At 36.5% G+C, this 13039-nt stretch overlaps 1 protein-coding gene across 8 annotated transcripts in view; it reads left to right on the forward strand.

Moving 5' to 3' along the window:
- Nucleotides 1-13039, forward strand: part of FBXL13 (F-box and leucine rich repeat protein 13) — a 94088-nt gene that overhangs the window by 72917 nt on the left and 8132 nt on the right. For 7 of the 8 annotated variants that reach the window (XM_042792862.1, XM_032996303.2, XM_032996306.2 and 4 more), the window contains 3 exons: nt 1112-1195; nt 7012-7146; nt 11416-11579. In XM_042792862.1, coding sequence (XP_042648796.1) covers nt 1112-1195; nt 7012-7146; nt 11416-11579 — 383 coding nt within the window. The remainder of the gene's footprint in view (nt 1-1111; nt 1196-7011; nt 7147-11415; nt 11580-13039) is intronic. The other variant, XM_032996307.2, reaches the window with a different exon arrangement.

Here is a 13039-nt window from a genome sequence, read left to right on the forward strand (position 1 = left end):
AAATAATGGTCACCACAGAACTATGTCTGCCGAGAAAAATGCAAATTTCATTGTTTTCATAAGTAGCCAGGATTGGAAATCTCTTTCATTGTTCCATTTTTTATTTTTATTCTGCCTGTGAGATTTCAGGAATTTACAAAATTTGAACTCCAGCCGCACTCTTCCAGCATTATCATTACAGTGTCCACATCTGGATTCCAGACACTATTTATATGTGCTTATTTTTCAAGATGATATTTCCTCTCTGTGCAGTGCTGTTTGCTGCCTAATTGTACATAATTTATTAACCATATGGAATAAAGTGATAACTTGTTTTTTCAGTAAACCTTACTTTATTGATATGAAGCACAGAGATACTCTGCTGTGACTATCCAAATATATTTTACAAAATCAACATTTAATTCTCCTTCAGATAAGAGAGTTTAGGATCAGAACATGGTCCTGTTTCCTGGTGTCCAAGCAATAGAAATCACAAAGCATCTTTGGATCCCTTTGCACTTCTAAGACAAATTTACCAAAGTTTTCACCTCCCTATTGTCTTGAATATGGGGGTTGTTCACGCACCCGAGTGTGACTGCACCATTTCAAATGTTGCCTTGTATCATAATTGTATCTGTAAAATCCTTACTGGTAAACAAATCATAAAGGCAGCAATTTTAAGATATTATTTGGTTGTAGCAAAACGTATTTTGTTCTTCCAACAAAAAAAAAAAAACGTAAAAAGTTCTTTCAAACCCTAATTTTGGAGGAGACCTGTAAAAGTATTTTGCTTTAAGAGAGTCCTGGTCTGTGTGCTGTGGAAGTATTTCACAGCATGCTACTTTTCTTCAGTTTCTTTCTTTCTGAACAGGTAGGAAAAATCTAATTTTTTGCTTTCTCAGTTGTATTATTCTGCAAAGAATTCTTAACCCTTGTACATACTTCAAGCAAAAATCAGAGGAGAAACTACATGCATTCTGCTGAAGAGAATGTCTTAAAAGGTGCTGTAATTCTTAAATAGAAGCTTTAACATACAGGCACTGGGTATTATTGGCCATCCTAACATATTAAATGTAATTACATGTAATTGCAGGTATTGATTTTTAAGATTATTTTTTCTGGAATTTTTTAGGGCTTGACAACCCTTAGCCGCCATGGAAAAATAAAGGAACTTTTTATATCAGAATGCAAAAACATCAGTGATACTGGGATTCAGGTAAAACTTCACCTCTTTTCTTGGTGCTTTCTGGAAGCCTCTCTATTGCTTCAAATTAACCATGTCCAAAACTGATTTTTTTACTCTGTACATCTTCATTCATTCTTCATTACATCATTCTACACTCTCACTCTTACAAATGATTCTCCCCTTTCATTCTTTTCCATTTTTTTTTTTAATTCTTTCCATGAATTTTAATGCATCTTGAATTCTGCTTGTCTCTGAGATTCACTCCACAGGAGCCTTAATTTCTACTGAATTATACTGTGCAAATTGCAATCTAAATTGCTGGTGCTATTATTTCTTTCTTGATCTACAAATCCTTCACCAATTTCTAAAACATACTTTTCCCATCGCTAGTGTGGGCTCTCAGGTCTTGCTTTCTGCTTATTTAGACAGTCATTTGTTGAATGCCGTGTTTAGAAGATTTAGCACGCCTAGCTCAATAGAATGGTTGAATTTCTTTCAGTCTGTTACACTTAGTTCCTCATGTGCTGCTAATATATTGCTACACATTATTATCTCTTAGTGACACAGAAATATGTCTCAGTATATCTCTAAAGGCATATTTCTTACCAGCATAAATGGTATGATTACTATAAATAAAGATAACAAATTATATTTTAATAAGAAATTAATGTTCATCTTCTCCATATTGAATAAATGTCTTAGTTGTTTTATGGGAAAAATAGCACAAATTGCACCATGTCATTATTTGAATAAAATCTTTAAAAATGTCCTACGAAAATAACGAATGATGAAACTAATCTGCTAGAAAATGGACTACATGTATTTTAAGCTAGATGTTTGAAATACTGACTTCTTATTCTAAAGATCTCATGCTCGCAGCAAGACATCTATTGAATCTCACTAAGCTTAATCGTTTCCATCGTTTCATTGTTTTTCTTTTAAAAATTGATTGTTATTATATACAGTGGTTTTGAAACTTAAATATTGGATCTGGGAAATAAAAAGCTAGGCATAGTTTTTAAAATAAAAAGATTAGGCTAAAACATGTATTGTTTAGTGTTCTTATCTCATACTTAGCCTATGAACTTAAAAATTTCCCAGGGTCCATAATCTTTATAAAGTAATCAGAGAGGAAATTAATTAATTTGTATGAAAGCAACACACAGAGGCAATTATTTACGTTGATGATGTTATGAAGTTACACAATGAGAAAAATAATCAGCAATTTCTTGAATAATCAGCAATTATCATAGAAATACTAATACTAATACAGGATTTGAATTTAATTTTACAATGCTTATTAATCTTTTCATATTTCTTATTTACTGACTCTTGCTTTTTTTTAATGAATGCCAGCAATGAGACTTGCCATCCAAATATTTATTAGACTTACACTATCATCACAGCAGTAACTACATACTAAATTCTGATTTATTAGCACTCATTGTCTTGTTTTGGCAAAATCAGTTATTCGGTGTTACTGTAATTCTTTTTATGGGTAAAGAGTTGCACTGGAAACTGGAAGAGATTCAGAGAGAGTAATAGGGATGATCAGAGGTATGGTACAATCTCCATAAAAGGAACAGATAAGTAAGTGAGGAACCTGCAGTCTGGAAAGGGGCTGGCTGAGGAAATATGACTGAGGTCTGTTTGGTCATCGCAAGTGGCATGAAAAGGGTGGATAGGGATCAACTTCTTGCTGTTTACTTCCATATGTAATCTAGTGGGCATGAAATGTACCTAGTTTGAAAATTCAAAATGAAGAAAAGGAGGTGACTGTTTTAAAAATATATAGTTAAACTGTGAAATTCCTTATCCTCAGCACAGGTTGCTTGAAGTTTAGCTAATCCTTACGGAGATTGTACAAATTCAGCATGATTGCATAGATTTATTGCTCTGTGTTTCAGAACAATGTAAGAAATAAGCACTAGTTGGTAACTCTGCAGTAGAAAAAGAACCATCCATCTTGTTAGGAAAGAGAGAGGATTTACATCCAAACGAGCGCTTTTTTCTGTAACTGAATTGTTTCTAACTGTATGTAACAGAAATGCTTAAATCATGTTTTTTTAATTATATAAATTTCATGCCCATAAGCAGTTGCAGATCATAGGGCTGCAGGTACAGGCAATGCCATCACCTAATCCCAGTTTTCGACTTCTACATTTTTTCCATTATAAAGCTCCAACATCCATCATTTTATAGCTGTATATTGTAAGAATGAGTCAGTTGTTGCTGTACCACAAGGGTTGCATCTGGATTGAATCTTGTTACCCAACATACACGTCAGGCCATTAGGAATTGCTTCTTTAGGAATAATTCTGACTTGCCTTTCATGAATGTTCTGTGTAAAGTTCTGTGGTTTTAGCCAAAACAGTGACCAATTCTGTACATCTTGTGTACCTCACAGAAAGTCATGCAGCACCAGTTCTGTTGCTTTCAGAGGAGAGTATTCATGTCTACATTGTGCTGTGTGTGTGGCTAAGAATCTATTTCAGTTGTCTCACTACAGAGAGCAAGTTCAAAAAAAGACTGAAAAAAATAAGTGTTTATGCTTTCCTTTTCTGCCATGTGAATTTGAATTTTTTGAGGAAGAAAGCATCAACAGGGAGAACATGTAGGAGTTACAGAAGCCATGTTGTCATGGATCTAGGGAGGACAGGAGTAAATCAAAACAAAATGGCAAGTCCTTTTTTATAAGTTGAATCTAAGGATATGAGTTATGGAAAACTTGTAGAGAGTAACCCCGTTATATGCTGCATGACGACTATCCTTTAATTATGTAAAGAATATTTACATTTTGTGAAAGAAAATGCATATTAAGAGGGCCTTACTAATACAGTTAAGGTAAATTGCTATAAAGTTATAAAATAACTAAATAATACCACCAAACATAATATAAATGGAAATTATGTTGACTGTACATTACTACTATTAATTACTGTACTGTTAATTCTTTTACTTGTTCTCAGGCATTATAACAGCATATAAATGCTTCTGTGATCACATATTTTGTAAATGGGATCTTTGCTCATTTGTAACTCAGATGATGCTCACTTAATGAGTAGCAGTTTAGTATTTCATATTTTCATCGATGCTTATGTGTCCCCTCAGGCCTTATTTACACAGAATTAAAATTGTGCATGTAAGTTAGAAAATTATGTTATTTCCTTCATACAGTATTCAATTCTTTGTAGTATCTAAATGTTTGGCAAACATTACTTATCTTCACAACCTCTGCTGTTATTTTCTTTATAGGCACTGAACCAGGGATACAGAGATGAAGAGAGCAAACAAATCTCCATTCCCTTTGATTGCAAATATAATTTTAGTGCTGTTTGCAAAATAACGTAGGGGTAGACTTAAAGTTAAGAGCAAATTCAGAACCTAACTTTGAAGGATATTTTAAATATGCATGTAGACAAGCTATGCCAGTAAAAACAAGATAAACATATCTCACAGGCACTGAAATCTTGGCTGCAGCTTATGCTACATACCCTAGCAGAGAATGTAGTGACTAAGTCATCACATCTGAGTCTGAATTCTGAAGGGAGTGCAGTTTCTCTTACACATGGATAAATAACATTCAGTTACTGGGTTTAGAATGTTTCTGTATTGGAGATATCAAACAGCCTGTTGAGCTGAGATTGAAATAGGAAAGGAACAGAAGCCAATTAATATAAATTCTCAATTGTCCACTCTAACTAGTCCTAAGTTAAAATACTGACATTTTAATATTTTTGTAAAATAAAACATAAACCCAAAGCCCAAGTACAGGTATACTGGTAGACAGAAAAAAGAAGCTATCATGAGGATACAGACAACAAGTTCTAAAATTCTGGTCTATGAAACAAGTGTCAGGCTTAATACATTTCATTGCATCTGTTTAGGTAAGACTTAAAAAAAATGACATAGAATTGCATAATTTTTGGTCATAACAAAGCTAACACTTTCTAGTGATCGACCATATGTTAGTGCCCTAGTTCCTGTTTTACGTAAGGAAAAAATAGCTATGTGCCTAAGGCAACGGTCTGATTACTACAGAATATTTTTTTGGAATGATAAATTTATACTATTTTTGCATGAATACGTGCATTTGTGTGTCTCTTTGTGCATCCACATGTGTTATTTATCCATGTGGTCCTTAGTTTGTTAACCTCAGGACTAATTCTTTAACATTTTTAAAAGCTTCGTGCAACCAATATTTTTTATTCAATCTACTACAGAAGTATTTCCTGATTTCCCCTATAGAGGTAGAATTTCCATTCCAGTAAATGGCAAATTATACTGGCCTTAGGCCAAGTTTAGCAGGCCTGGAAGATCAGCTCGGTGACAAATTTAAGGCATCTCACCATGGTTTTAGACTGGACATCACAGAAGAGGAGACATTTTCACTGAACCTAAAGCTTTGCTTGAGCCGCAGAATGTTCTGTGGTGCTCATGTCATGTCACCATTAGGTGAAGAAATAGGATTTTAGGTTGTTTGGTTTTTGAGTTAACAAATCTGCAGGCTCCTCAAGAGAAGGTTTCCACAAACACAAATGATGGTCTTCCTTCTCCCTCTCTTTGTAGGTCTAGAAGTGAATATTTTTTATGTTGGAAAATATTGAGGCCAAAAGGTAAACAAAGTTTCAGAGTGCAAAGGAGAAAAATATATTTTATGAATTTTTGTGGCCTTTCATAGGAGTTTCATTCCAAACAATAAATGTGCATACTATGACAAAGTTGTAACTACCCATGTTTCATGAGAAGCATGATGCTATTTATTTACATTAACGTGCTTTTTGCCAAAAATTTTCATTCATATAATCACCTGTCAGAGGTGCAAATATCAAATGTAAGATGAAAGATACATGAACACATTGAGGTGGTCAAATTGTCCCTTTGGTCTTTTCAATTCACCTTGTAGAAGAGAACATGGAAAAGGTATTCATGTAAAAAATAAAGAACTCATGTAGAAGCTGAAATGTCTTAATAGTAATAGTAGTAATAATAGTAATAATAATAATACTATCTTAAACCTATTTATTACCTGCCATCTACAGGTCACCGAAATGTTTTGTAAACAGCTCTTGCAATTTTCTAATGTGTGAAGTTATCTCCACTCCAATTTATAAGCTGGGAAAGATCACTGAACGGTTTGCTTTGTTATTTTTCAAAATGATCTGTTTTACAGGGTGTACAAAAAAGCCAATACCTCAGTTACAAAGGTGCTGGAATTGAAGTCAGTAGGATCCTCAGGTGCTTATTCATTCTAAAAATGAGGATAGACATTTTAGTCAATGGGTATCACAGTAGGAATTTCATGGCATTTCAGTCACAGTTAACTGGCCTAAACTCCACAGAGGAAATTAGAACCCAGAACTCCTGAGTGATAGTCCTGAGATTCTTACCCTTTCTTTTCCAAGAAAATAATGTAATTTATACCAACACAGTTCTTTGTTTGTTTTTACAAAACAGAAGAGAAAAGTTAATATACACAAAAATGGGCATTTGCAGAGAGTAGAAGAGTAAATGTATTTGGCACCGGTCCTTTAAGCACAAACCTTTAGGTTCTGGGTTGTGCTCAGTTTAAAGAATCCAAATTCAACTTAATATATACAGTGGAACTTATATGAATGTTAGTCTAATGAACACATAGTACAATATATAAGCAACAGAAAAGAGACTCCTAATGAATCTCTTCTTTTCCTAGTGACATTCATAGCCAACGCCTGAATGACTTCACTACTAATAAAGGCTACCTAGAAAACTGCAGTGCCTGAAGTGGATCAAAGGATTGATGTAAATGTATCCTAAAGAGTAAGCATGTCACCTAAGAATGACTGGTTTGTTTGTTGCTCTTTCAGGAGTTCTGCAAGGGCACAAAATACCTGGAACACTGCCATGTCTCTTACTGCCCTCAGCTGACAGATGAAGCTGTGAAAACAATGGCATTTTACTGCCATGGACTGACATCTGTCAGCATAGCAGGTTGCCCGAAGGTGTGTAGAAGAAATGGGGCAATAGTTCTGGGTTTGCTATTGCAAGGAAGTACTTAGTATTTAATTCAGAATTGTGACCTGCTGGCATCTGTGTCTTGTCACAAGTCTACAATGTACTAAACTAATTTAGAAATCAGAGCTTAAGTTTAGCTGACTGTCCATGAGTTTGAAGTTCTGAGGCTTGGCTCTTGGCAGTGTTTGGCATTCTTCTAATTTTGGTTACAACATGAAGGTGTCTGTGCTGTATCAGGTAAAAGTGTCTCTCCAGGGGTTGATGTCTAGGGAAGGGTGAAGAGAGAATGGCTTTTAGTGATATTTCCTGCAAATACTCTCTCAGCTTCTGGTGTTTTGGGTGCTTCCGAAGGGTGGTGTCTTTGTTTTAATAACTCTTGGTATTTTCATGCTTTATTTTCTCCAGTACTGTTTCTGAGCCCAGATAAAGCATAAACTGGGGCATGAGAACTTTATACCTGTGGCTTTACATGACAGGGCAGTGGCCTCTGTGAAAATAGCAGTAGTGCCTAAAAGCTAATGAACTCAGAGATGTAAATTCGTGCTTAATTATTTTGAAGATTCTGAGCCTGAGAAACTAAGTCCTTCAGAAAATAAAATTATATGGATAATTTACTCCTATGGAAGGGAGTCTTAGGTTGTTTTTTTATAGTCAGTGGAGAGAAGTGTTCCTACAAAGCATCAGCCGGGGAACCTTTCCTCAGTTCTTTGAGAAGCCCCATCTCTCTGCTGACTACTAGAAGGAAACTCAGAATAATAGTCATCCGAGTGCTGCATGAATATTCCCTAACTATCCAAGTTAATGTGATCGTTTTTCTAGTGATTCCCACTGTCACCAGTGTGCTTTGGTGACTTTTGTGTATTATGTTTAGTAGGTATTTATTACTAGTAAATCCAAGTGCAGTTGCAGTCATATTCAATTAACTAACATCTCTTCAGGAAAGCTGCTCAACTAATTTTCATTCAGAATGTCTAGATATCTGAAAAAAATACAATTATGTCCAGCTATTAATTTATTTAGATTAAGATTCACCTATATTGAAACTTAGTTCCTCTTTACCATGAGTTTATACTATAGCATGTTTGCTTCCTATATTTTCTGTATCATTTCTTTTTGATTCAAGTCTTGTATCTCAATTATCTTGTATCAGAAAGTGTGTTCCTTTTTGAAATTATTGCTGTTATGAAGGTTTAAGTCTTCTTTCCTATACTTTCTGACTTAATACCTCTGGCTTTTGTGCATTTAATTCTTTCTGTGCTTTTAATTATTTTATTTAACAGCGAAAGCAAATACTTGCTGCATTTTGGAATAAGCATTCAAATGCAATTCTTAAAATGCTGATTTAATTTTTCTTTTTAATTTAATGAAAAAAGTTGTTGTCATGTTGCTTCCATCACTATCAAGTGTGAATAGACCACATTTATTACTACTTTTGGAGAAATTCTTCTTGAACTATCCTTTAAAAATTCACCATACTCATTAAACCAGTTTCCCCCTTTTTTCCTACTGAAGTGCCTATGTCCTGGTTCCTCCCACAATAGGTCTGCAGCCATCGATTGTCCCTGCATTCCTCCTCTCCAACACCCATCCCCGTAACCCTTGACTGTCCTTTCAACCCTCCACACAGTCCTCGTCCTCTTACTCACTGCAGTGGCTGAACACAGCCTCCTGGCCAACTAGTTTGAGATGACTTGGCTGTCTAATTAGCCAGCCCTAAATTATAGATATTTTGATTGATCTGTTTGCCTTCCAAAAGTCCATAAGTTTCTCAGCTTCTAGCCCAAACCCCACAGGCTGTGTTAGATCTGGTAGGCCAAGGAAGTTGCTCTGTATCTTACAATAGCCCTTGGTTTAAATCTTACAGATACCTACTGTACACCATTAATTATTATATACATGGGTCTCAATCTCCTGTATCCTTTGCTTTTAGATTGATATTAAGCTATTTTTCCATAATAACAGTGATAATAGAAGTTGTGCATTGAGATCTTCCCAAAGTAGTTGAAGTTAGGTCGTGTTGCAATCACTTCTGTGCCATGCTTTCCACTACACCCTGTATCCTAACACAGGAAACCAAACCAAAGCATGCCAAACCTAAGAAATGGCAGTAAATATATTTAGGCTGGAAATTGGGAGAGTTTTGATTATCAGATCAGTGAATTGTAAAAGAACATCCTGGGAAGGGAGACGGGAGCAAAGTATTGAGAGATGTTAGGATGGCTTTTGGTAAGGGAATGAACTGGGTCAGTTTTGTGGTTCCTGCAAATGGGAACAGGGAGACTCAGTGACCCAGTAATCTCCTTCCAATGCTTTGTTCCTAGATGGTATCTTTTCTTTAAACAGTTATAAAGCCAATCTGTTAACTGCTAATACCCTACTATTTCAGAAAAGAACATCAAGACTCTTCCAAATAAACCGACACATAAGTTTACAAGACTTTTTTTGACTTAAATCCAGCTTGCAACTCTGTAAAATGAGATAGGTACACCTGTGAATGTTAAAACTAACGAGTCTTTCAAATCCTTTGGCAATCTCTTGTGTAAGTTAAGGGGATACAGCTGCTAAAGAAGAAAATATTTTCCACTCAGAGACTGTTTAAAAATGGCCAGGAGATTAAAGTAAGAATGCACCTATTCCAAAGGATATATGTTAATATGTCTGACAGTCATGTCCTGCAGCATCAGCTAAATAATATTTAAAAAAAAAAAAAATCATAGCAGGAGAACATGGGAAAAAATCAATATAGAAATACATGTCCATTAAGAATGTTTTGGCTTGTGCTATGCAGGTTACTCTAAAATTAGAATAGTTTATAACTTTAATCATATCTACTGGGGCAAATTAATTGTCTGAACAAACTCCACTGGCTTCAGTGAAAGTACAGGGAGCAGCCTCCCTGTCATGTTTCTGTACTCCTAGGATAGGTACAGTGCTAACACTATAAAATATTCAGCAATGCAGTTCTGTGCCTTGCTCAAGGAATGAGCCTGATTCAAGAGTAATTCTTATTTCATAGGAAAAAAATGAAGTTGCTGTAGGAAACATCCTACACATGAAAAAATACAGAATGAATTTAAAATAAATCTCTGGTTAAATGAGTCAGCTATTTGAATAGCAAAGTTCTGAAGACACGGTTTGATGGACTCGAATTCTATAATTCAGTCCTCTAAAGGGAGAGTGAGTCTATGATGAACGTACTTTTCCTTTAAATGCATCTGATATCGGTTATTGACTTCAGAGTCAGCAACTTTTTATTTCAATAGGGATGTTAATCTAGTTATTAATCTTTTAATCTAGTTATTAATCTATTGCAGATCTTAATATTGAGCATATAGCTAAATCTGGAATAAGCAAAGCACAGCACTACCTCTATATTCCAGGAGGACTGTATCATGACATAGTGTGCTAATTTTCTGTTTCACAACCCAAGGTCCCAGCTTCATCTTGCCTCCCTGTCCCTTTTAGATTGTCATGCTATTGGCTGTTTAATGCAAGTGAAACCCTCATGTCTCTTTCCACCATCACTCCACTGATTTTAATCAAGTATCTCTGAAAGATCTTTAGTATGTCCCCTCTTGATTTTTGGTCCTGACTGAACAAGGTAATTAAAGTATGTGCATAATGTATTCTTGACTGTTCCCGTTGAGGTCAATGAAGCAATTGAGTACCTTGCATGACTCCTTACATACCATGAAGACTCTATGTCTCATGTTTTTCTCAAATGTGACTTCTAGCATTGAACATCAGTTTAGAAAAATGGAATTGTGAAGTAAAACTAAGCAGACCTGCTTCAGAGCTGAAGAAAAACAACTATACTATTAAAAAGGTCTTGGTGTGAGACATTCATTTGTAACAGGCAACTGAGATACAAAACTGATATAAGTAAACTGTAAGTGCAGCCTAATAGTTTAGTGAGAACAATGCAATAGCAAGTAAGGCTAAAGACTTATATGTGCTACATGCAAAATTATGAGGTTGGGAAAGTTAAACCATTCTGAAAAAAATCCCACAATAGTTTAGACTATACTGGAATCACAGTTAACTAATACCTAATATGCTCTTGATATTTAAATGGCAGTTCCTGTGGAGCCTCTTGCAGATATTCGGATCCTCCTGTGCCAGAAACTTTACTTCCACAAAGTATTTTAAAACATACTTTTCCCACAAATCACACACTAAAATTGTGCTTTGTGTTTTTTTCTTTCAACTATTCAAGAATCATCTAACTTCTACATGTCTTGTTGCTTTGTTTACAGATGACTGATACCTGTATCCAGTACTTGGCTGCAGCCTGCCATTATCTCCACTTCTTGGATGTCTCAGGTTGCATTCATCTCACTGACAAAGCACTGAAATATCTTTGGAAAGGTTGTAAGCAACTCCAGATTCTCAAGATGCTGTACTGTAGAAATATTACCAAGTAAGAGGATATTTCCTAATCTTAATTCAGAGCTGGTTGTAAACCCCAAAACATGAGGTTTTTTTCTTCATTGGCATCATAGTGCAATTCCAGGTATCTGGCTTGAGCCGTCTTGCTCCTTTATCTAAGCAGTGTCCACATTGCTACCTTAGGATTCCTGTGGCTATATTCTTGTGCTAGCCAGGAGTGAAGAGAAGTAGGGACCTCATCTATCTTTATGGCAGACAACATCCTCTTAGGGAAGATCCTGCAGGCACAGGGTATTACTGCAAGGGCACACAGGAACATGATGGAGAAAAGCAGACTGGGCCTCATGCTCTCAGCTATCACACTATGTACTTGAGCTCACGCTGAGGGTTTGTGGGAGCCTGTTTCCCAATGACTGAATGTCAGTATATGACAGAAGTAGATGTGGGCCTGTGCTCAAAATGCAGCGTGGTTACAATGAATGAGTCAAGGTATCATAAGCATGCTTTCATGAAGTACAAGTGAAACAATTTGTTATGTATCTACATTTGGAAAAAATAGGTCATTTACCACAGTGTAATCCAACTTCCCCACTGGTGTAAATGGACTGAGTCTCCTGATTCCCCATGATATTTAAAAGCCAGTCAGTTCTGGCCATGTTTAGAAACATAGAATCATAAAATATCTCAAGATGGAAGGGACCATAAGGATCATCAAGTCCAACTCCCTGCTCCTTGCAGGACTACCTAAGCCATATGACTAAGAGCATTGTCCAGACCTTCACTGAACTCTGACAGGCTTGATGCCATGACCATGTCCCTGGGGAGCCTGTTCCAGTGACCGACCACCTTCTTGGTGAAGAACCTTTTCCTAATGTCCAATCTGAACTTCCCCTGACGCAGCTTCATTTCATTTTCTTGTGTCCTGTCACTGGTCACCAGAGAGAGGAGATCGGTACCTTCCCCTCCCCTGCTCACCTTGAGGAAGCTGTAGACTGCGATGAGGTCACCCCTCAGCCTTCTCTTCTTCAAGCTGGACAAGCCAAGTGACCTTGGCAGCTCCTCATAAATCTTGCCCCTGAGAGCTTTCACCATCCTTGTCACCTTCCTCTGGACACACTCTAATTGTTTTATGTCCTTCCTACATTGAGGCACCCAAAGCTGCACACAGTGTCTGATGTAAGGTCACACCAGTGCAGTGTAGAGTGGGACAATCACCCCCCTTGCCTGGTTTGCTATCCTGTGCTTGATGAACCCCAGGACACAGTTGGCTCTTTTGGCTGCCGGGGCACACTGTTGACTCATATTCAACTTCCCATCATCCCAGACCCCCAGACCTTCTTCACTGGGGCTTCTCTCCAGGCTCTCATCCCCCAATTTGTATGTATAACCAGGATTACCCCATCCCAGGTGAAGAATCTGGCACTTGCTGTTATGTTTCATACAGCTAGTGATTACCCAGCTCTCTAGTCTATCCAGATCTCTCTGTAAGGC

This window comes from Tyto alba, unplaced genomic scaffold (assembly GCF_018691265.1).
Source record: "Tyto alba isolate M040663 unplaced genomic scaffold, T.alba_DEE_v4.0 Super-Scaffold_2, whole genome shotgun sequence".
Classification (NCBI taxonomy): Eukaryota; Metazoa; Chordata; class Aves; order Strigiformes; family Tytonidae; genus Tyto; species Tyto alba.